We start from the raw sequence: 26660 nt of genomic DNA, 5'->3' as shown, positions 1-26660 counted from the left end.
TCGGGGTCAGACATTCGAAATTAACTGATTGTCATCCCTCTGTTAGGCGATCATACATGTTTTACTGACAACATGGACAAGCCATGCGAGCATAAAGGCAGCTTTCATTTTGTGACTGTTTTTTTATACAGCAGCAAACGTTGCGGCAACAGTTCGCCGAGATATCGACTTTAATTTTTATAAATTCATATTTAAATTCTGGTGATAAACGTATCTCAACAATGCCGTTGTTTGGCGCACAGGTGTGCTTGCCGGTTGATTGAAAAAATATTAGCGCATCTACTGTTTGCGCTGGATAAAGCAGTAGCGATACTACAATGAGAACAACACAAAGAAGAATTAAAGCGCACACGGTCCCTTATTGATATTAGAGACTGTTCATGAAATATTAGTCCTACTACCATTATGACTGACAAGCACATCACAAAGCATACTGGAGAAAATATTAATTAAATATTGGTCTTATTGCAATTGTGATAAACAAACACATCAAAGAGCATATTGGAGAAAATATTCATGCAAATTAGTCCTACCAATGATGTCATAAACAAGTATATCATAGAGCATACTGGAGAAAATATTCATTACAAATAAGTTCTACTACCACTGTGACGGAAAAGCACATCACGGAGCATGGAATAGTTTGATACATGTGAAATATAATTCTTTCTTCATTTTGTACAGCTTCCGTCTAACTGACAAAACGCATTGAGGGTTGGCGTGGGGGTTTAGGCATATACTTGGAACTATAAAATAACAAAAGAGTGGCTGCCTATATGTATATTTAAAATGAGCACCCACGATAACCTTGACATCATTAACATATTGATTCTATAAAAAGAATGCTTAGATAATTTTTTTCTTCCAGATTGCAAAACGTCTCGCTAGATTACGAAAATACATTCTCATTTACTTTGGAACTACAGTTTAGTAGATCAAACTTCTCTTGGAAGAAACTTTTGAAGAGGTTTTATTGTCACGACCGTTTTAAATCGAACATGTATTATAAAAAGCGTGTTATAGCAGGGATTCCCATGTACTTGAAAATATAGCTCGAGTTAGAAATATGCAGCAAAGCAGTAGCATCCCTATCTTGCTCAGTTTTCCTTAAACCCATCATGATGCTGCATACGTGTCACACCCAACCCAAAACCGCCTATAGATCGACCACTTTGCAAATATAATGATCACTCTTAATTAAATCCAAATGTTTGAGGTCTCTAGCCGTGTTGGAATATCTGTGAGACGTTAAAGAGGACTTTACGTCCAAGAGACAAAATAAAACAATGTGAAACTTTTCTTTAAACTTTTGCGTATGATTCCTGAGACTTGACAATATGTATATAGGAGGCAAGTGCTCTTTTACTTACTCTCAGTGGTCATATTGTGAAGTTCATCCTCTTCATTGTGAGTCTGGCTACCAACCACTTCCTTAACATAAGTCTGATCTCTTTCGGGTTCTTCCCGCTGACACGAATTGTTGTCTAGGGTGGGATCTGCAACAGATAAAATCACAGGTGGTCTTTCACCGCAAACTGAATTTAGATCTGGAACACATATTTGGTATCAATTTGTTTCCAATTCTGATAATGGAATGCTGAAATGTATCAATTAAGAGCAGCAAGAACATCCCCACTGCGTCAGTAAAATGGAACCGTCACTGTGGCAGTATCGCTTCTGGGACTACCTTCTGTCAAAGTAAAGAAACTACGAATATTATAAAATTAGATAAGCTTTCGTAATTTATTAATTTCTCTCTCTTTCATTTTCCCCACGGTACAAATAGATCACCATTTTTGAGACTTATCATGGTCTTAGCCTCTGAATTTTATATCCCAAAACAGATAGGTGTCGTTGTTACCATAAGTGAAGGCTATTCACAAATTCTGTTCATGGAACTCATTCGAAAACATGTGCAAAATCCATTTCACTTTCATTCAAGTGACCTTGAGATTTGTATTTTTGACCACAAATCAAATGAACGCCTATGTTGCCTTAAATGCTGGCTCTCCACCAACCATTGTCAAGATGCATAGAATTAACGTTATTATGCGAAAACCATGTGTCTTCGTTCAGTATCAGTGATCATAACATTTGACAGTTTAACCCCACCATACGAAACTTCATTACATCAGATTCAGACAAATAATTTTCGTTCAGGCCTATTTTGAAGAAATAATGCTGTTGTGCAGAAACAATTATATCTTCATTTCAGTCACCTTGGCAACTCAGTACGCTTCTTCCTTAACAAATTTTCAAGCATTCAGCAAAGTTGGATAAAGGTAGATACCACAAAGCTAGAGTTACTGTGAAGAAACAAAAGAGTATACATATTGGGTATACAGATGGACTTACAGTACTGGGTCAAATGCAAATAGCGACTTACGACGTAAACTAACATCAATACAATTTCAGAAGAATGTTTTGACAAAAATATAAATGAAAATAAAGATGATAAATGATCTTGCCTCCTATCATAATCGCTTATATACAGCGTCATACAGTCCCCTGGTTAAGATTGACTGAAAGAGTCATATATGTCAAGAATAAAATGGATTTCATTAATATAGTTCTTTTCTCGAGTTTTGATTCAATTTCATGTTTTCAGTAAAATTAGGGTCCTGATTCTAGTTTGGCCAGGGTAGGGATTCGCTGTTTTATCATTTATCACTGTTATAACATCGTACGAATACGGACCAGACAAGTATTCTCCAGGAAGGTCCATTTCCCATTTGGAAACATATTTTGCAATATCTGTCCAAACTTTTAAACAATTATTGTACCTTTGTCAGAATCAATTTTTCTCTCCTCTGGTGCCAGATTTCAAACACCGTTGTAGGCAACGTACCTACCCTAAAAGTATGGTCGAACTCTTGCTGCGGTGAGATGGCAGTAATCGGTAAATGCGAGCGATTACGATCACTCAGCCATCTTGACCCAGTCGAACTCTTTATGAATGGCTAGTTTGCATTGTACAGATCTAAAAACTCTGGTTGCCATTTTTCTTCGAGTGTTCTCCACGCATACGCTTTTGAACTTTGTACAAAACAATTTTGGTATCATCACTAAAAGTTGCACTTGAATACTAGTGAACATGCCCCAGCTACGAGTGCAGAGTATCAAATCAAAAGTGTTACCCATGGTATAACGGTGTTAGGGACCAGCTTTGCACTGATACAAGAGACCGCCGTAAAGCCGAGAGGCTTTAGCTTTCCACCAGACTCACTATTCATAAGCAACTCTATGAAGCCGCTAAGAAGAATGTCACAAATATAGTCCATGCAGCGAAATCAGCCCACTATACTAGTAAGATCATGGAAAGTTTCAGCTGCAAAGAGCTCTTCGAGATTACTAACAAGCTAATGTCAAGGAACAAATCTACACCACTTCCAGCTACCTTCTCTCCAGTCGACCTTCCGGACAAATTTGCAAATTTCTTCCGTGACAAAGTACAAACCATTAGAGATAAGCTGGACATCACAATTGCAATTGACTCGTCGTCACCATACAGTTGGGATACAGAATTTGAGCAGCAACCATTAGCAGCATTTGATCCTGTCTCTATGGATTTCGTACGTACAATCCTGATAAAGAGTGCACCAAAGTCATGTGAATTTGATCCCATTCCAACATCACTGCTGCTTGAGTGCTTAGATCCAGTATTTCATTCACTAATTGATGCTATTAATACCTTTCTCTCATCCGGGGAATTCCCATCATTGTTTGAAACTGCCATTGTAAAGCCTTTGCTGAAGAAACCAACACTAGACCATAACGATTTAAAGAACTACCGCCCAGTTTCTAATCTCCCATTCATATCAAAAATCTTAGAAAAGGTTGTTCTATCCCAGCTTGTATCTCATCTAAGTTCAAACAGTCTTTTTAGCAATGTACAATCTGCATATGATAAAACTGAGGCTTTCTGACCACAACACAAAGACTTTCTTATTCACATCCTTTTCCTCAAACAATAAATATCAGCAAAACCAACATTAAATTCACAATATCAATACAAACCCTAGGTGTTACTATGGACAGTACTCTTACATAGCACCAACATGTCAGGAACATATGCAAGGCTGCATATCTGGAGCTGAGACGCATCAGCTCAATTCGCAAATATCTTTCAGTTGATGCCACTAAAACACTTTAGCAATGTACAATCTGCATATCGCCCTTTCCACAGTACTGAAACTAATCTTCTAAAAGTAGTTAATGACATTCTCTCTGCTTTGGATAGCGGAAAGATTACCATCCTCACATTCTTGATTTCTCTGCAGAATTTGACACAATAGACCATGATATATTAATTTACCGTCTCCAGCATGCATTTGGCATTCATGATGCAGCCTTACTGTGGTTCAAGTCCTACTTGTTCAACAGGACACAAATTGTGTCTGCAAATGGAATATACTGCAGCCGAATTGATCTATGTTGTGGTGTTCCACAGGGGTCTGTTCTTGGACCTGTTCTCTTCATTATATACACACAGTCGCTCTCAAGTGTCATAGATCATCATCCAGTGTCTCACCAGTTTTACGCTGATGACACCCAAATATACAAATCTAGCAACCCAACTGAAGTTCATGCTACCATCCAAAGGTGTAAAGAGGTGCATTTCTGATTTGAAATCATGGATGACACGTAACAAGCTGCAGATGAATGATGATAAAACTGAGGCCATTCTGATTACAACACAAAGACTTTCTCATTCATATCCTTTACCTCAAACAATAAATAATAGTAGCACCAACATTAAATTCACACAATCAGTACGAAACCTAGGTGTTACTCTGGACAGTACTCTCACATTGCACCAACATGTCATGAACATATGCAAGGCTACATATCTTCAGCTGAGACGCATCAGCTCCTTCCTCAAATATCTTTCAGTTGATGCCACTAAAACACTTGTATGTTCATTAGTACTTTCAAGACTGGACTATTGTAACTCAATTATGTCTGGTTCATCTCAATATCTGCTCCAGAAACTTCAAAACTTTCAAAACACAGCTGCTCGGATCATACTTAGAGTAACACGATCAGAGCACACCTTCCCGCTGTTTTGTACCCTACACTGGCTATCCATTCGATCCAGAATCAAACACAAAATTTGTTCTCTGTGCTACGTCTCACTGTCGGACTCTGGTCCAACATACCTATCCGACCTCACCCATGTGTACACACCAGCAAGATACTTACTCTCCTCTTCTGACAATCGTATACTCATTATTCCCACTATGAAAACAAAGTCATATGGACAGTGTTCTTTTGCATACCAGGGCCAGCAACGTGGAATGAATTGCCCACTGAACTTAGACACAAAGACCCAGTGATCACATTCAAGAGGGCTCTCAAAACTCACTTATTTCGACTGCAAGAACAAACTTAAAGACCTAATAATATTTCCTACCTTAAATATTCTCAGCATGCTTTGTAATATTTTCTAATTTCATGGCGTTTGTTTTTGTAATCATATCATTCTATGTTTTTTATCTTATAGGTGTTGTCTGATGTTGTAAAGCGCTTAGAACTTTTAAGATTAGGCGCTATACAAAGTCCTCATTATTATTATTATTATTATTAGTAGTAGTAGTAGTAGTATCAACGGTCGAGTCAGCATTCATGTAAGACAAATACTCGTTCTATGATTCTGTTGAGAAATCATAGTTTGCTTCCTTACAGTGCTTATTCTGAATCCCAAACCGTTTAATATTTTGTCGAAATTGCTTTAACAAACTGAATCATTAAACATTATGGTCAAGGCCTGTGAATAATGTTTTTGATTATCAGCTATTGCAATGAACAAGACGAGAAAGTGCACGTTCATTGATCGTGCTCGTAGTTATTGGACCGCTTACTTTTCCAATTCTATGGACCCCATTTGTGGGAACGTTTTTTTTTTTAAAAAGAAGCCTCGAAACAGCATTTGCTACGAACTAAAAAATGCAGACTACAGTTAAGATGTTCTCTAGTTCTCTTGCATAATGATTTTTGTATCTATGCTGTGGCTATTTTAAACCATATTTCGCTAAATGATGTCGACATTTCTGACTCGGGTGGCTACTCACCTTTGCCCTGGCACTGTACATGCATGCAGATGGAGAACGTCATAACACTGCACGTTCCATCTTTTAACGGGAATATATAACAGTTGTGCCTCCACATCCCGTTGATCTGAATCATCTTAGCCATTCATTAAATGGTTTAAAGAGTAAAGGTTATTTAGAATAATTAATTTTGTTCATTCACTACTTACAGGAACTTTCGCCCTCGTAATGTGACACTATCAGCCTAACATGTGAAACTAACGGTTGAACACACCTGTTATCGGTGTTCAATACAGAATATATAGTTGTGATAATGCGTGCATCGTGTATCAAACAATGGCAATAAAACGCATTATATAGCTATCCATCTGGCGTTTTATCTATCTGTCTTTTTTGTTCAGCCGCCTAGTATTTCGTCTGCACCCACGTTTTTATTTCAAGTAAAGTTCTTCCGGCGTTAAAAATCAGTGGAGGAGAAACAATTATATATGTTGTTTGTTTGTTTCTTCTTTTCTCCCTGTCCGGTTTTTATTTGTCCTCGTTTTGATCGTTTGAACTTTTAGTAATTCAATAATGAAGTTTACATTAGTGAATAAGTTTTAAAACATTCCTTCTTTGTAGTAACCTATTGTAGTACCTTTTATAGTATAGGGATCAAACTTCATTAAGGGTCATGGATATTAAACGAAAAGGGAAATCAGAAAATTAAACACTATTAAAAAATAAAACAAATGATTTAATTTGGCATAATTAAATGATTTATCAACCCATGCGACTTCAAAGACGGTCATAATACTAATGCTAACCAATCCTTTAATCAACCTTATCAGTATTTTCAGGGTGTTTACCACTAATAATTCAACGCACAGCAATGCCATTGTGTAATGCGAAGTCCTAAATTATATGACAAATATAATCTTAAGCCCGTGTCATAACATGCATCTACCTCGACTAATAATGGAATATGCTACTCGATGCAAGCAGTTCGTGGAGTATTCTATTGTTCAACACGTGACCTAAATCTCATTATACAATAAAGACTCGTGTTCGATCCACTATCTATAAAAGAAATTGTCCGTGGCCTGCATTGTGGGTCATCTCCAGAGATTAGACATTGAGGTATTTAGTTAGCAAGAAAATACATCCTTAATACTTGACTCCTTCAACTTTCAAAGGGCTAACAATGGATGCTCATGCATAGAAGGCAAGTGACTGATGCATGAAATATAAGTTAAAGTGATATATCTGTGTCAGAATGGCATTGAAATCAAAAGAGCATGAATTACATTATAACAACGCAATTTTTGTGTGAAAGGGTTGCCATCATCAAAACACATTGACATATCAATTTATGGTACTATGAGACCAGTGCAACAAAAGAATCTGACTAAAATGGAAAATTTTAACAAAGTCTCTGAACAATTCAATCTAGGTCAAATTGACTTGATTTTGACAGTCCGTTATTTTGCAGATCTAAATATATCAAGGAGCTAAGCTGTATGACTGCCTAGCCAATAGAACAGAAGAAACTGAAGAAAACAAAAGGTTTAACCAGATCCAGGCAAGAGTGAAATGTAGGCTACACAGATATACTTATGTTATTCTGGTGTCTTACACATCAATCAGTATTCATAAATCAAGTTAAATGACCCAGTGCCTAACTATACTGGAGAAGCTGAATGCATTATTAAGGTTTAAGCAAAGTTAAAAGGTAAATGTCAAGGTTACACTCACTCTGAATGTACCAGAACTATAGAAAAGAAACTATCTTCACCCTATGGATTGACATATGAACTATAATGGTATAAGATCAAGATCAGTACCCGCTAAAGCTACATACCAAATCTAAGAATGGTGGGACAAAATGTTACTGAACCAATAGGAAAGTACAAGACTGTCATATTATGATTAATTTAGAACGTGGACGTATAGACAGACGTAAAGACGCACATGTAAAATGACCTTCTGGAGCTCTGGCAGTCGGGTTCTACAAACAGTATGTTGTACGATCTTACTAATTTAATACATGTTATGTATATTCAATTTATATTGCGTATCTGACTCTTATCATGTATGTGATTGAAGGTTGTGAAAATGGGGTTTATGCCTACCTGATTTTTGTCATAATTTCTAAGACGTAAACAAGATATTAACAAAATCTGAGTTCAAGGCCTAACCTTGTTTACGACTTTAAAAGGTGCTGGAAGTGAAGTTGTTTACAATCTAGTTATTTTTTCCATTAGAAATGATGCGTTTACCAGAATATTTTTTGTGTCAGAAGTCAGGTGACAGTTCGCATAAAAATGTTTAAACAATTATTTCTTCCTGTTTAAGACCAAGCTGGGACTGATTTTAGTTGTATTCAGATGCAATTTAAGAGGAATTACTTATTTAAATTTTTTATTGGAACTACAAAGTGCTCATATATTTTGGACAAAAGCACTACTTTGTGATTATTGAGAACTCATTCAAAGACATTTTGGATTATAGCATTGTAGAACATGAGGACATTTGAGTCTATCAGAATTCAACCGGAACATTCTATACTCTTGGACTTAGAAAAGTCAGGATTATTTGGAGTTTGATTCACAATAAAATGTCTTTTGAGTTTTGACTTTGTATTCCAGGGAGACAAATTATTAGTTGATTTTGTTTAACTTATTGGTTTTGCTTCTTTCTGTTACGTAACTTCAGACATAGAGTTGTAAGAATGTGTGTGTGTATATATGAGTTTAACTTCAAGCGCAGAAAAAGACAATACATGTGTTTGTATGTAATATTTGGAGACATGTTGTTTTGTAGAATGACTGTTCAATTAATGAAACCTAAAAATATTAAAATGTTTATAATGTACATTATAGAGACTTCTTACCATCACTTTGTGCATTCTGGGCACCATTGAAGTTCTGCACAACAGCTGAAATTTGTTAGAAACAAAAATTAATTGCTATTAAATCTGCAATTAATAATAAATTACCGGTTTATATATCTTTTATTGCATTGTATTAGATGCACGTTACAATGAAGATCACTGATATAAATTTTGATTGCCATCTTTGTTTTTGCTCGTATCCAAAGTACACCCAACAGTTAAAACACCGACTCAGGTCTGATGTCACAACCATGAAAGTTGAATCTCAATGTAGAAACAACGAATTCATACATACAATTATGTATAAATATTTATTTACCGGCGTTTGTGTTGTTTCTTATGGTTCAATCTCGATCGATCGATCGATCGATCGAAATAACAAGACGCTTCTACTACCAACTGGTATGACTATATGACAAATAATATCTGCGAAGTTGACTTAAGGAAAAGCTTAACCGAAGTCATTAAAGCGCAAATATAGTTCAAAATGACCTAATGTTGACAGGGAGGGCATTATACTCACAAAAATGCATATACATACTAAATTGTCTCTGGGGCAAACCATCTCTTCATTACAAACCTTCAAGATATTATATATGTCTATTTGTTGTTCTTTGGTCTATATTATCATGCATTTAATTTTCAGTTTAAATCTGATCATTGTGGGGAACGATTGATACGCTTGTAGATTCCAGGCTATGCAAGGGGCATTACTCTGATATGGCGGTAATAACAAAAGTTCCTATATCAGGTAATTACGATGTGTGACAAACGATGCATCGAAAGTAATACGTTTATTATTTGGAAACATACAAAAGTCTATTTTATCCTTAATTTCCTGCCTGTATCAGAATTAGGTAAGTTTGCAAATGATATTAACTTCCACTTCGTTCGATAATATATACTCACAAGTGAATCATTTTGACACTAACGTTACTTCTTTCTAGCCAAGTTAATCACTGAGAGACAAATTTTAGATAATAATAAATCTTATTATCATTACCAAACATTTAAATCCAGAAGCTCGAGCTGAGGGAATTGTTTATTTTACCTGCCCAATAGGTTTTATATTAAAAGTTTATTACAAAGTCAGCCTGTCAAAATGTTTTGGTCATAAATCTTGAGGTTTTATTTAGTACCCAACTTTCATCCGGAGATTTGGATGGCCTGAAAAAGGACCCAGAAAACGAACTTAAAACACACGTATTGTTTTTCAAATTGATAACTATTTGTTCCTTTCGATTGTTAGTAATCAAAAGTGGCCCATCGGGTGTATAGGAGAAAAACATTAATACAATGAAATTTAGTATCATAACCCTCTGCTGAAACCTGAACCTAAATAAATCCGAAGATCCTGAGACGGCGTTAGAAAGCCGGAGAAATCGGATTTGATCCGGAGGTTTGGTAGGACTGAAGTCTTTATATGATACGTTTTATTACCATGATTTATATAAGAAGTCATATTACCATGACTTATATGAAAGGTCTTATTACAAGGGTTTATATGAGAAGTCTTGTGACAAAGTTTTATATGAGACGTCTTATCACAAAGGGGTATTGTTATCAAACTGAACCTTCCACAAATGTAAATGTTTCTTTTCCATATGTCGAATGAGTGATCATCAAATGGCTTTTCATCGTTGTTTTCCCATACTGAAGCATGCAGTTAAACAATATCTGAGTCTGTAAACTCATTTCAAGACACAATAATTATTTTACTTACTGTTATTACATATTTTTTTTTTGTTAATGATGTGCATAACAATGTGATCAGACACAAACACACTTTTCTTACGAGCAGTGTGTTAAACATTTTACAATTTCCATAACATAATACTTCCATATTGCTCGTCAATCGCTTCCAAATGCTCTCTCTCTCTCTCTCTCTCTCTCTCTCTCTCTCTCGCATGATTGTCTATTTTGAACAAAAGCCAGTTCCGTGTATGTAAATTCCTATGGTCCACTGCTCTACGACAAACCAACAAGAATATATTCAAAAGTTAAATATTTAATTTATGTCAATTTAAAAAACGGACAACATACGAACGGAATGATTAGGGTGACACCATGTTTCCTTCACAAATCTTTTTTTTGGGGGAGACGTTTCGCGAATCTCGTGATAATGTTACTGAAAGAAGGGAACTTTCTTGCAATGAAAATGATTTCAGCACTGCTCTCTCTCGTGATAGGTCCTGGTTCTAGGAGCTCATTTGCTTATTTAGGCTCCCATTTATCAAACTTAACTCGACGATCTTTCAAATGTTGTAAACATTTGATTCTGGACTTTCTTCTTCAGAATGCTACAGAGAGATAAACATCTGTCTACATATTTTAGTGTAATTTGGTCTTATGAGATTCTGGTCTTGAGAGGTTTCGTAGAGAAGTTGTGTGGTGTACACCATATGCGCGCACCAATAACGTTTGATGAGGACGCCACCAAGTCAGTGAGTATGCCATATTAGCAATGCAAACATTATGCTTGTTAACGAACAAAACAATGATAATAACTGTTACAATTTTAATAGTACAAGCTAAGATATGCTGTACAGAACAGATTACACTGATCAAGAGCTGAATTGTCTTGTATTTGAAGATCAGTTCCTTCTCAGTGCAATCCTTTGCAGTGCCAAACAGAGTAAAATAATAGTAATACCACAAGCATCCACATGTATCATTCAACTTGGCTTGTTAGGTGTTCGGGAATCACTTGTGTCATGGACTAAAAGTGATACTATTTTCACAAAGGTACGTGGTGATTTTAATAGCAAGACATGCTTTTGATAAATTATTATCAAGAATTGTTGAGATGCCTATCTTGCCATTTATTATGATACGATACTTTAATTGGTATACTTAGTTATAGGTCACGGATGAATTGTCTAGCGACCATTGGACAGCGGCAGTAAGTACTCTCTCTACGGCGATTTCCCAACCATCGAATTAATTATATGTTAAGTACGTGCAGCATGCCCTGGCAGAGTACTTGCCATGGCTAACTTTTAACTGCTATTTTGTAAACATCGTTATATGACTGTCTAAACAAATACTTCACTAGAAAGCACACCGCCCTATTTAAATTTATAACGTCTATCCAATAATTTAGCTCTCTTTCTGCTTCCACTCGTGTTTCTTTTATAGTCAAAATCGTTTCAGTAATGTTTATTGTATTCTGGAATCTTAAGACATGATTTTAGAAAGACTCCCAACATGTTTGCCAATCTAACATAAACTTACGTCTTACTTCCATCACAGGGGTTTCACTTTCTGAAAAAGAAGCAACAAATGATACTCATTCATGTTAACAGGTTTGCAAAAATACTACTTACGTGGAACACATTCAAGATTAAGAAGTGAAATAAAACGTGACAGATGAACCGAACAAAGGTCGGACGGAAAATTAAATAATACATGTAAGTTCCCAGCTTCATATTAATGTACTGAATTTCATCTCTTGGACTCAAATGGATACAATTTTAGTTAGCGGTCAAAGAAAAGTCTGAAAGAGAAATGTAAATCAATAAAATAACAATCTTAACCATCAAGATAAGGCGTTAATAAATATTATTTTGAGTAATTAAATTTCATCCTTAAACTCAAGAAGTTTTAAAGTTATAAAGCGCGAAAAAAAAACAAACTAACAAATAGCCTTGACCTTAATGACAGAACCCCGATTTAATATGCAATAAGTCATTTAATGATAGCATATAAACATATCAAAATTTAATCAGTTGATCGGAAAGGAACGTTATACAACGATGAAAATATTCACCCTTAACCTCGACCTTGAAATCAGGATCCACCGATAAAGTATGTGTTAAACCTTCCATGGAAGATGAAAAGAGTATAAACGGTAAAATTTCTTAACCTCTAAAAGCTACACAGTTGTAAATTTGAAACAAATATGTTGGTGGCTGGACAAACGAATGGACGAACGAATTGTAAATACTAAGTTCCACGCTTTTCGCGAGAAGGAGGGAGGCAATAAAGCTATGATGATCCATTACTTAAGTTATATTAGTGACTGTAATATGTATTTTTATACAAATAAAGTGAACAAATGTTTGATGTATACACGGGGATCATAATGATGCGTACTGCAATTAACAACAATTTTTTTATTTGCAAAATATAGACATAAACGGGAGATTTTATTTCTCAATACTATCATCAGCTTCAAAGTTCTCCTGTATGCTAAATTAAAATATATGTACATTCTAATTATAGAAAAGTTTCTGTCACAATTCAAAAAATTAAAACTATTTGTTAGAGTTCAAGTATTTGAAAGTTTTATGTCTATCGCTTTGACTTCCTACCTCTCTATTTTTAAGATGAATGCTGCATAAATACCTAATATTCACAATATATTCGAATACAGGCGTAAATCTCTAGGTTAGAAATTAGTACGTGCAGCTAAAATAAGGAGATGCGCATGATAACGTTCTCGACATGCCACAAATCCGGTATTTCCACTGAACCAAATAAGCACCGCTGACATTAATCTGCATTTAATTAATATGAAAAGAACAGAACAGAAGAAAAATGATGGTTGAAAATGATAAGAGACAATGCCTCATGATAGTATTATAATCACCTGGATCGTCATCAGCTGATCTATTTTGGCATTGTCTGTACAGCAATAACCACTTCTCCTTCAGGCGCTGACGAAAGATACACGCCAAGATCAGAAGTACTCCGAAAACAACGACGACACTGATAGCAATCACTGCAGCAATAGGAATGACCAAGCCACTGATGGAAAAAGTCATGAAATTAAGTGTGGTCTTTAAATGGTCAACGATGGTCTCCTATGATCAAATAGATTTATTTGTCAAACACATGCACATACCTAATTAGTCAAAAGCGAATGTAAATTGGTCAGTCACTCTTCAAAGTTTTTAAAATCGACACAAGACGTGCATAACTGTTGTACTTACTTGAATATTCACCTTGGCTATAATCGGACATACTCTAAATTTTATTATACTACTAATTAGATTTTAAGGTAGTGCGTGTGTGTGCACGAGATGGACGGATCTGGGAGGAGGGAGGTCGATCATTTTTACCAGAATTCTGTCACTCATTATCTGGTTGTTTATCAAATGTACTAACGTCTTTTCAATGACATCAACCACAGGGGAGCATGCAAATGACATCAACCACAGGAGAGCATGCAAATGACATCAACCACAGGGGAGCATGCAAGATAAAGAATAAAGATGATACAATTCGGCACAGGGTATAATAAATTAAATACAAATGTAAAAATGAAAATCGTACTAATATAGGGTAAATTTGTTTTGGTATGCTGTTCCTAGGATTTTCTTTGAAATATATATACCACATCCTTTGCCAAGCAGATAGGACATGTCGATTAATACCGGTTAAACAACTAAAAACGTGTGTCAGCAGGACATCTTTAGCTGCTCTATCATTGCCCATAATACAATATGACAGGACAACCAAGTGTATAGAATACCTTTTTCCAGATGTTATGACAACATCGTGTTCTTGTCCGACTTGGAATATTAACGAATTGTACAAAGCATGGCTTTACAGAATGCTTAGAGTAGAGGCATTATGAAAATGAAGAAACATTACATAAAACACTGTACATTCTACACGAGGATTGCATCTGTCAGCAATCAGATTTTGTTTTAAAGAAAACATACAAAGAAAAAGTAAAACTAAACAAACAACAGATAACAATGTGACCAGATGACAATAATATCTTTCCCAATAGTGTAAATGTAAGAAACCCATAACTGATTCAAATGTTATTAGCAAAAGAAGGAACCAAAGCAGGTAAACAGGAACCCAAATCTAATAAAGCTACAAAACATACATAAGAAGATCAATAACATTTTCATAGTTACCTCAAAGTTTCCACATGCCTGCTATTATTGTATCTGCTTTCATCAATGACTCCGACTGAAATAAAAAATGTAGACAAGCCAAGGTTTGGAACATAATATGTTGCGTTGATACGAAGTACCCAATGATACTACGCTAGGAGTACATCTTAGACCTCGCAATCGCTCCCAGGATAATAAAAGGAGTTCTCTGTATCAAAGCACCAAAACGTTTATGCTTGCCTAGGCAGAAGCCAGGCCTGAATGGTTTCCGTTTGGATGGAGGGATTGTCGCAAAAACCCATCAATCGACAGTTACTGTTTGGAAAGAATGTGGAAACTTTTCCAGCAATGTCCCTGCAGGGATGGCATCGGATAGAAGGTATTTTCGAAATGAAACATACTTTACCTCAAATAATGTTATATTCTTTAAATATGTTACCAATTCATGATACGTGGGAGAAAAAGTAAGATTGGGCGGGTGTTACATCTACTGACACCGAATTTAGCTATGTACATTCTTCCAACGCGCGAAACAGTTTCGAGTTCAGTTGGAGATACGGGATAGAATTAGCACTTTGACTATGATTGAACGTGGTTTTCAGAGAGGAGTGTCGTTCCCGCACATCCAGTAGAGATAGAATAACCAGTGTCGCTATGAAGTTGTTGAATGACAGACAATTCCTCCTGTGGTGTTGCTGGCATAGACCCAATCCGGTCAAACTGAACCCTTTCTTGTAAAATCCTGACAGTGCCGTCTCTTACCACCATTGGTTAACATGGATGATGTTAACTTGGGAGCATCTGCGATCTCGTGCTACCTTAGACTGCCCTAACCTTATTGGCTGATGTGAGCATAAAGTCTTGGGTTAATCTCTTTGTATTATCTGATAACCAAATGTGCCCAGGGCGTTAGAGTCTGAGTAGAAATATTGTCCCTCCAGCTATTCAGTAGTGAGAACAAATAAAACTTCGTTATTTTGATCGGCTAAGTTTGGTTTCAAGTACCACATCAACCCTTCTGTGGTCCTGCAGACATCGCTGATATGACGAGTCCAAAATGAACGACAGTTTCCAGATAGAGGTATAATTTCCCTTTAAGGGGAGCCTGTCCTTAGCAATGAAAAGTTCCAAACCACCATGGCGAAACCGCAGTTTATTCATGTAGACGAATGAAGTGCGTATCCCACTGATTCTAACTGCAGTAGCTTCAATGAATAGGAAATAGATCTGGCGCATGCGGTGAGTCATTGCGACTCAAGAGAGTAGTTTGAAGGTTCTTGTATTCAACTACGTCGTAACTAACGTATCGTTCAATTTAAGCAAAGGGTCCAGACCTTCAGTGGAGATAAGTCGTAGTTTGCAGAAATGAATGAAATGACTTTGTTCTGATTTATATCGTCATTTCGATAATGGAAAATCGAGGAAAGTATTCCTTGGTTGTGATGGGAGTTAACTCTTCGCACCAAAGAGACATAGCAAGACGTTAGCATTTTGGTTTTGTCTGCACCATTAGAATAATACTACCCGTTTCCATTCCTTGGCTTTAAACATTTTATGCCTTCTTATCCAAACAATGAACACCATAAGCACGAATCTTTTTTCAAAACATGCAGATATCAAGTGGGCCTGAATATTTGCATTCCGTTAACATTAAATAAAAACTGTTCTAAAAACTGAATATTTGCATTCCGTTAACATTAAATAAAAACTGTTCTAAAAACTGAATATTTGCATTCCGTTAACATTAAATAAAAACTGTTCTAAAAACTGTTTTTTAAAGACTCTTTTAATATAGACAAACTAAAATGTCCAATATTCAAGAATTCGGATGGACAATCTGCATTGGCAGAAGTTTTAACAGGCGGCTAGGAGGCAGAAACCGTACATACATACATACATACGTATGTACGTACGTACGTACGTACGTAAGTACGTACGTACATACATACATACATACATACATACATACATACATTAAATTATCTCATGATTCACTGTCACCGCATCACTTTTTATGCATATGTTTATACACTCTAAAATGTTTTGGGAGTTTGTTTAGTTTGTTGTGGAGTTTTAAAACACATTCCGAGAATAAATCTGTACAAAACACATGAAAACATATCTGACTTTATTTACGTCATGACAAGCTGTTATACTAATAATGATTATAGATCATTTAAATTTGAAGAGAGACACAAATATAAACTTACTGGAAGTCAACGGTGTAAACATGGTGGAGATTCCTTTTCTGTGATCATTGCTAGATGAAAGAAAACAAGAGAGAAATTTAAATCATATTTATCTACTTTGATACACAAAGGTCGAAAATGTTGGATTGCAATGAAAGAATATTTTCGGTACTAGAGTCAATCTTTGTAATAAGTAGGGGCAAGTAATATTCCAGATTCCAACACACACACACACACACACACACACACATACATACATACATACACTTTAACACGCACATATATAAAAGGACTAACCAGTGAAACCTGTCAAGACCAATATCTCAGTCAGCAAAACATCTTCTTAAAACGAAATATTGTATTATCCAGGCCAATAATACTATATTATTCCATCCCATAATATTTGGTACATAAATTTCAAGAAGATCTTACAAAGAAGTTCTTTTCTCTGAAAAGCATAAAAATCCTTCAGCCCATAATTCCATTTTAACATTACAATGAACACCATAAGCACGAATCTTTTTCAAAACATGCAGATATCAAGTGGGCCTGAATACCCGCAGTCCGTTACAATTATGGCAAAAACCGACATGCGTACTTCACATTGGAGTTGAAGTTTATAAATAAATATTACAAAAATAAACAGGACACCTCATCCATAACATTGGCAATACTTTTGGATTAAGCTCCGGATCATGTATATTTGCGATAAATGTAATAAAACTGCCAACTAGTTTTCAAATAGCCCGTGTACATTTGATTCTTATGGAACTTTTGTCAAAGGCAATGAACAATTAAGCACAGAACTTACAACATCCCATTAGATCTGGAATGTGCAGTTTGTTCAGAAGTTCATATCTTTATTTGATGTTAATCATGTCTTTTTACAGACTTGACTCAGGTACACTTAATGAATGTAACAGGTGATTGGTAGTGTCCTAAATAGGCTATACATTGCATGTTGTACATCTGTAGTTTAAAAAAGGCTACAGCTCAGATATATTTTCTCTATAGAAAAGTATAGAAAGGAATGGTTCTATAAGTTTAGTCATGAATATTTAAAAATTGAAAGCTATTCGATTTCTAATCTTAAGATGTTTCATAGGCTTACTAGAGAAAATGTTTCCAGCAAAAAGGGAAACTACTCTGTCGAATATACAGGACTCACAATACTAATTCAGTTACCAGAGTACACCCATGCAAACACCATGATATTAAAACTTCAATAACTTTAAATTGTTGCGTGCTCGTGATCAAACCTATAGTTATCAGTATAGATGAGTGCTGGACGACAGCTTCTGTATTGAGAAAAGATATGTGCTGGGGTATCTTCTGGACCTACATGTGTTTGAAACATGTGCTTCCAATTCGGCACCAAAAAGTCAGATGCTAATTTCAGTAATGAGTGCTCCAAAACTCAAGACTGTTATAGGTCTGAAATTCCAGCAACAAAACAATATCTCTATATTTTGCTCAGTTACGACTAGGATAAGCTCTCAAAATATTTCTTTAAATAATGTCTAATTTTCATTATCAACGAATCCTGACCAGCCAAACTCATATATACTCTATCTGATCTTCGCCCATTTCCAGACTGGCACCCATTTTTCCATGCAATTAGTACCGTGTGTCTTATAAGGATTATTAGCAAGAAATATTATTTTGGTCATAAGATGTTAAAATTAAAGCATTAAACTTCATTTAAATTTGCCGGATAAGCAATTTTTTATAGATATTACGCGGTTTCACCTTAAACGAATGCTCCTCAAAATCGTGCCGTACAAATATATCTGATACATGTTTGCTTTAATTTCAAATATTTTCTTCTTACAACCATTCCGTTTCATTGTAATGACACAATCCACATCCGGTATTGTTCTTGAACGTGTACTTGGGACATTTCACGCATTCTGAAAGACACAATTAAGAAAGATTGCAATAATTATTTAAGGCATAGTTTCCCATGCCGAAAAGTCAGTAAAAGTACAAAAAGGACGAAGCATTGGTGCATCAAAGTTAGGCCGCCATTTAGTATACATTATAAATATCGTTAATGCAGGACTTTCCATTACGTAATTACACATTGCTACCAAGCCATTGTATCAAGTATTTTAGATTGGTTAAACTCGCATCACATGACATCAGAAAACTAGAAGTTATTAATGTATCACTCCATAAAGAATTTACGTACTCATGCCATCCTCTTGAGTGCTTGGACAATAATTGCAAACAATGGTTCAAATACAGATTTTTTAAATTGATTTCCTGAAATAAGCATAATTGTAATTATTTGTATTTAAAACAAATTAATTTCATATATTACGAAGTTTTGAAAATCGATTTAACAATATGCATGAATGAACCTCGTGTCTCAGTGTCCTGGAGTGATATCAGTATAAAATATCAGAGTCCTCGAGTACTCATTTAAAAACTTTTCATTTTAAGTAGCTATTATGAAATAGCACAAATTATTGTGTTTATCTCCCATGGTTTTGTTTATTCGTTTCTTCCCTGCATTTTATAGCATTCGAATTATTTTCATAGCAACAAGGGTCATCAATATAGTAGCTCACCTACTGTGACTATATATGCAAGGAGGTGTACATTTAGTATGAGAGGACATATATAATTCTACTTATCTTTTATAAATATATAAAAATTAAAAATTCCATTTCACAGCTGGCACTTGTCTCTTATCTCTCCTTGTTTTGTATATTGTCTCTTACGTCTCGTTTTGTGCATAGTTCCATACATCCCCTTGTTTTGTATATAGTCTCTTACCTCCCTTTGTTTGTCTAAAGTCTCCTACCTCCCGTTGTTTTGTCCATAGTCTCTTACCTCCCGTTTTTTTGTCCAAAGTCATATCAACTTCACAACTACTGGATTTTTTTGGGGGGCACCTGCATGGATCAAAACCATAGTAACAGTTATTATGGTTGCAGAGACATTGAAATCCACAAGGATGTCTCGTTCTAGCAGGCATCATTTCGTCTGAAATAAAAAGTATTAGTTTCGTTTCAAAGTCGGGTAAATATTATTTTGGATTGTTGCATAAGAAGTAAAAGATGTGCGAAAAATAAAGATACACATGAGACAAAGTGGCAGTTACCGTCATTTAAGTACGTCTTATCCGGGATAATGCGAAATGAAATTTATAGTAATTAAAATAAATTAACTGAAAACTGCGGGATTTCACATCTAATTGCAGCTTACGAACAGTCATTATATTATACATATGCTAGGTCACCTACTTATCTAATCTTCCATCCTTGACCTTCATCCTAGGCCACTGGTTCTCAGAAGTGAATAAAACATCCTGTGCTACGAAGCATCAAAACTTTAATTTTCAAAAGAAGCAAAAACAGAATAACTATAAGTCACCTACGTTAACGTCCTTAGAATATATATATATATATATATATATATATATATATATATATATATATATATATATATATATATATATATATATATATATATATATATATATATATATATATAGTACTAACACCAGTAGTCCTCAAAAATTTTCTTAAGAAAATTAGGACACCTACACCACCCGTATACAAAATTTAATGAGAACAATCTGGATCTGGAGTAGCTGTTTTTTGGGGAATTTAAAAGCCTGTATCAGCATTCTTCATATCCTTTTGCGATGAAACTTGCGGCAATGGTTTTCAAAATTTGTGTGAAACAAACCTCAAACAATGACCTTCACAATTTTATTTGCAAACACACAGCCAATGGTCTGCAAATTTTTTTAAAAAAAACCAGAGATCTTCAAATTTAGAAGTTTACTAGATATCTCTAATGACCTCCAAATAACCAGAAGCAGATTATATTCCCTATGTTACTAATTTATGTTAACATTAATTAAAAAAATTACAGTTTCGATCTAATTTATTCTCACAGAATTTTAATATCTCAAAGTCCTTTTAATCCATTTTCAGATGTCTAAATATGCAAAATATCTTGCTGAGGTAATTAAGTTCAAAAAAACTTATCGTGAACGTATGCATTATTATTTTTTTAAAACTAAATGTAGTTATTTTGATGAATTAACAACTAGTGGTTTCGTGTTCGTTATTAAGAAAGCGTGTTCTACGCTAGTTTTGTGGCTGGATAAAGAAGCTGCAGAACGTTAGCTCACAAACTATAATGGTGAGCGTTCGAGTCTGTGTTATAGCATATTTTTTTCTATTACGTACACAGTCTTGCTGACCGCGATGCCAGTGTAAAATCAATTTGGCAACAATATGGGCTGAGATTGTTTAAATACACGTGATTTAGGAGCTTCAGGTGCAACTAAGACTTCAGGTTGGCTCGCAGATCACTACAAACTGACTACACTCTAAAGTTTTCTGTCTTCAGCCAAGATAATCCAATTGGGTTTTTGTCAACTGTATATTTTAATTGATTGAAGCTTCTTAGGTCGCCAAATGGATTTCGTCACGAGAACGCCCAGTGCACAACAATTCTTAAGTTGTCTGTTTTCTCGACTGAAAGGCAACGTATGGGCAGATCGTCATTTTCAAACATTTTTAATAATTACTTGAAGCTGAATTATATATTTAAATGAACATGAATTCAACTTAAACTAACCAAGAACAATATTTGCAACATCTAAACATCTATTCCATGATATTGAAAGTCTAGTTGCTTTCGCAAATAGTATTCAATTGCCAGGCAGATTAGACGGGGTAATACGACAATAGCAGTTCCAGGTCCTATAACATATTCTGAAATTAAGACTGACATATAAATCAGTCCACTTACATATCACACAAAGAGATGAAGCAAAGATATAAAAAATGGGACTATGATAACGTTGCAAATGACAAATTCCTGCCCGACGTCTTTGAAATAAGAGTTTACTTTTCTATTAACAGCAACCATAAATACAAATACATATTGAAGGTAATATATGTCTTTGCAATGCATATCTGAGCTACGAGAGTAAAACTAAAAATGGGAGATGATATATGCAGAACGTTTAGAAATTTATTTGAAAATAGAAATCCAGGAAAAATTACAATTCGATGAATGACAAATGTTATAACGTTAAAGTTGAATACATTGTTAGAGTTTTACGATCCTAGGTCTTAAAGAAATGAGACAAACAATTCAAGTAACAATTGAACAAAAATGATTTCTCTAAAATACCAAAAAAATAAAAGAAGACACAATATTGTGCGCTTAATCCCAAATACTCCTCAATTTCCTATAATAATGTCCAAAAATAAAGAATGTTCCGAGTAAAGTTCAATAGTTTTGAATGTCCAGAGGTACCACAGTTGTCTTGAATGTACTGATACACCAAAACAGGATTAGAACTAAAATCCCAGAATATCTTAGAACGAATTAACATTAATCCCAAAGTAGTGTTTTAGTCCAAAACTCAATGAGCACTTTGTAATTTCCATTGCTTGATTTCGATAATTAACCTCAAATTTTATCTGAACACAACTGTAAGCTTAATAAATTCTCAGAGACCAATCAAAATGACAGGAAAAATTAACTTTGTTTACCAAACCCTTTATATCCAAATATAACTCGACCTGCGACACATTTGGAAATTTGAACATTTCAATTGAAATTCCATTGTTAATTGTAAACATGGCTAAACCTTTAGCTCAAATTTTTTGTAAATATCTTCTTTACTTTTTACATCATTACATCAACTTAAAAAACGTAGATATCAATAAGATGATATGTGCTTAATGATTAAATCCGGAATCAGAGGAGGATTAAATGCTATATTATAGATATGTTATAGCAAAGCATAAGTATTATAAAGAAGATAATGGTGAATACGATCCATCAATGTCAAAGTAACGCATTTGTTATGTACCCAGCGTTTGAAAATTTGTATGCAGTAATGCCAAGACTTTGTACAAGCTAATGCTCGTTAGAAACTTTAAATGGGCTAACCAAGAAGTGATACAACAATTAGAAGAAACAATTTTTATCTTGAAATGAAGATTCTAAAACAGGTGGAATATAAAAATTATATTTAAAAGCATACAAAACGTTTCGCCACTATTTTAAAGAGTATCCTTTGGTGTCAAAAACGTTACAGTGAAGAAAATGTATTTTTACGACAAAAAATAACACTAAACCAAAATAAAACAAGAACAAATAAATAAAATTATTCGATGATAAAAGAGTACAAAACTTTGAGTTCCTTCAATGCAAAGAAAATAAGTTATTAGTAGACTGAAATGTTTCGTGGAGGATTTATATTTCAACACGAACCGCGGATAAAATCACACAGTAAAACTACATCTTTAAAACAAAATACACCTGATCAATTTGAAAAAAAGAGTTGTTGAAAAGAAATATTCTAAACTTCAAACGAATATTCCACTTGGAAGAAGAATAGTGTGAAATGAAAGTCTAGCAGTATTTTAAAGAACAACAAAATACAATTAATCAAACCAATTTATAGCAACTTTACCCAGGTTGAAGTAAGTTGCCGATGTTTGAATTTTTTATAACCTGCTAAGGTATCAGTATGATGATAAAATGAAGTTATTAAGTATTTATAAAGATTCTGCTTGCATTAATGTTGCCACTGACAATATTTAAAATGATGTTAAATAAAATAAATAATTTTCCCACAGAAGCCAACAGGGATAAAATATATGGAATACCATTAGTTAAAATACGAGCGATGGATTGTTCAAATATGAGATGAATGACGAACCATTACTAGAATTATTGGCCTTAGAAGCATATGATTTTTTAACCGACATAAAAAAAAAAAAGAATGAAAGGGAAATAAAAAATATGTTGCTTAAAATAATCTCAAATCAGATACGTACAAAAGACTGTCTGCTAAATAAGATAATAAACCATCAACAATTGAATATAACGAGATCATACGAAATACAATGCCGCGGTAACAAGGATTAAACGTTATGGATTAGATGTGTACTTTACTGTGGGGCTATGTTGACCCATGGGATACAACGTAGCTAATCTCATCAAGCCTTGTAATCAAACAAAACTTTCAGCCTCATTAAAAGGTTTTATCTTATTTTTGTAAATATTTCATCAATAGTAACAGCTGTTACAACGTAAATTTAATCCAAATGTTTTCCATGGCTTATTTAGCTTTTGAGTAAAAGACCTTTTCAGGAAGAAATGTTATTGTCATATATATAATCATCATCTAAACAGGCACCTATCTATCTGAAACAAAATATTAGTTTTCTGGTATACAGTAATAAATAAGCCTAGCCATTTATATAATTCATCCCCAGAATCGATTAGAATTCCACAGTTGTCTCTACAAACCAGTTTATTTTATAAGTTATATTGTACATAACGGCTGGTCAGACAATTACAATAAAAAAGCAAACAGTTTAAATGGTGTGCTTCAATCAAACCCAGTGTATACTTTCTCTGCAGTGCGACATATAGTCATATTATAGCGTTGTTGTTTCGGTGCATATTTAGTATTTAATATGGACGTTATGATAATTTCAGCAGTCCACATCTTTCGGAGAGAATGGATTTTAATCAATTCAGGATATTAACCTTTCGATCAGCAATATTATATATATATATATATATATATATATATATATATATATATATATATATATATATATATATATATATATATATATATATAGATATATATATATATATATATATATATATATATATATTCTTTGTGTGCATCTCAGTTTTGTTTTCTCTTTAACTGTATGTTTATTTTTTTTATTGTTTATTTACTAATCTGTGTTCTATTTCATAAAATGTATTACCCTATTGGTGCACCTCAAAGAAATATTTGGTTGATTCTATAACTTACAGATCTAATTGACACCCTTGCAAATAATTATATTCCTACTCGCCATCTGTTTTTCTGTCGTATTTACTCACTTTTAAGCCTTTTTCAAATGTATTCTTTATAATTCAAGCGATATTTTCTTCATTGTATGTATCTAGTTAAATTGTGTTCATCTAGGACGTCTAAGAACTTTATATTTATAGCCAAGATAAACACTTGTTGCCATTAATTGAAAAATAATATGTTTATCAGAAAGTTGGTAAGGATTATTAATTTAGGTTGCGAGAGATTGTTTACAAGCGATACTAGCATCTGACTGAGAATCAATATATATATATATATCAAAGACAGGAAAAAGCTGGGCACGCTTACTTACTCTTTCGTTTAAGTATTCAGTTGGTTATGTTTTGTTTTGTTTTCAGTTGATTTCATTAGTTCTTCTCTATGTTTCTTTAATTAGGATCAAATTCTGTGCACAGATAATTGCTTCCTGTGAATGTTCAAAAATTAGCAGTTCCTTCCTCGATGATAACTTCCGCTATTCCTATGTAATGATGGTAAATATTAGAATGTCTGCTAAATGCTATTTGTCATTTATTGCACATGAAATAAGCAAATCAATATGCCGTTGCATGAGATTCCATACCGTACACGAGATATGCGCTAGCACATTAACTTCACTTAAATTCTAAATATATAATTGACATACAATTAAAAGATGTTATTGTTCAGCTTCGACATTATTGTTGATATGTAGTGATATAAAATTTCAAATCTTCACTAATATTAAAATCTAAATACATAGAACCCCGATGCATATCTCCATCTGCTATAATTGAAACAATTGTTTCCCTCTAATTGACATTTCTTCATTCGATTATTCTATTATTTTATTTGTTGGACTCCTCAAAGTAAGTCTTTAATACAACTTCACTGATATTCTCTACACAAGTATGACCTTATTCAAAGTGAATAAAATAGAAGTTCATACAGCAACTTAATATTATCCCGACGTATATCATTATACTGTTCGATGATCTCAATACGGCATAACATGTACGCAGCAAGACGTGGTGTCAAATCAAAAAGGAGTAGCAACTGTTTATATTGTTTTTAAAACATAAAGAAATATATCCAAAATACCATTAAAATGTGAAAGTTTTCCTTGTTTCGTATATAGAGAAATGTGGTATTTTGTTGCTTTGTCCGGAATAACATCAATTTAATATAATATAATAATATTATAATATAATGCAATTATATTAAAGGCCTACTTTGTAGTAGGAGAATGGAATAGAGATGAACTAGATAGTTACTTTAAAAAGACAGTTGCGCCAGCTCCTGCAATTATATACCCCAGCCGAGTCATATCAAACGCTTATGAGAATGGTACTAGCAGCTGCCTCGCTAGGCAATCAGCATTAAGAGTTTAGTGTTAGGACTCGTCGGCCTAGTGTCAGGATAATGTGACTGGGTGGGGCATCATGCTACATGTCTGCGACATGATGACCTTGTGCTAGACATCACTATAAACTACCACACTGCAGACGTCGTAGCGATATCACAGAAAGATTGTTAAAGCTACGTCTAAAATCCGAATCACACACACACACACACTTATAGACATATTAATAAACGCTTCTTTACTCATTGCACGATCCATATATTTCAAATTATGAAGTATATTAGATGTGTGTGTGTATCTGGAGGTACAAGAAATTCATTATTCTTACCTAGTAGTCCTGCCGTTCTGTCCTCATAAATATTATTAACCAATCCTGGACCTAGTTCTATTATTTTATAATCTGTTCCCTGATGTGTTGTTACACACTGTATATCAACATATTGGTATTATATTTTTACTATGTTGATATTTCTAATAGCATTTATTCTTAG

General features: G+C 34.3%; 1 protein-coding gene across 5 annotated transcripts in view; it reads right to left on the bottom strand.

The window, feature by feature from the left end:
- LOC149782096 (uncharacterized) overlaps positions 1-26660 on the bottom strand; it is an 82346-nt gene that overhangs the window by 15401 nt on the left and 40285 nt on the right. For all 5 annotated transcript variants that reach the window (XM_089933530.1, XM_089933531.1, XM_089933532.1 and 2 more), the window contains exons 4-11: positions 19802-19954; positions 18795-18873; positions 16985-17034; positions 14796-14850; positions 13514-13671; positions 12157-12186; positions 8923-8967; positions 1371-1496 (exon numbers count right to left, since the gene is read on the bottom strand). In XM_089933530.1, the coding sequence (XP_089789656.1) occupies positions 1371-1496; positions 8923-8967; positions 12157-12186; positions 13514-13671; positions 14796-14850; positions 16985-17034; positions 18795-18873; positions 19802-19954 (696 nt within the window). The remainder of the gene's footprint in view (positions 1-1370; positions 1497-8922; positions 8968-12156; positions 12187-13513; positions 13672-14795; positions 14851-16984; positions 17035-18794; positions 18874-19801; positions 19955-26660) is intronic.

Source organism: Sinohyriopsis cumingii, chromosome 15 (genome assembly GCF_028554795.1).
Source record: "Sinohyriopsis cumingii isolate HCF-2022 chromosome 15, ASM2855479v2, whole genome shotgun sequence".
Classification (NCBI taxonomy): domain Eukaryota; kingdom Metazoa; phylum Mollusca; class Bivalvia; order Unionida; family Unionidae; genus Sinohyriopsis; species Sinohyriopsis cumingii.
This window is presented reverse-complemented; position numbering and strand designations above follow the sequence as displayed.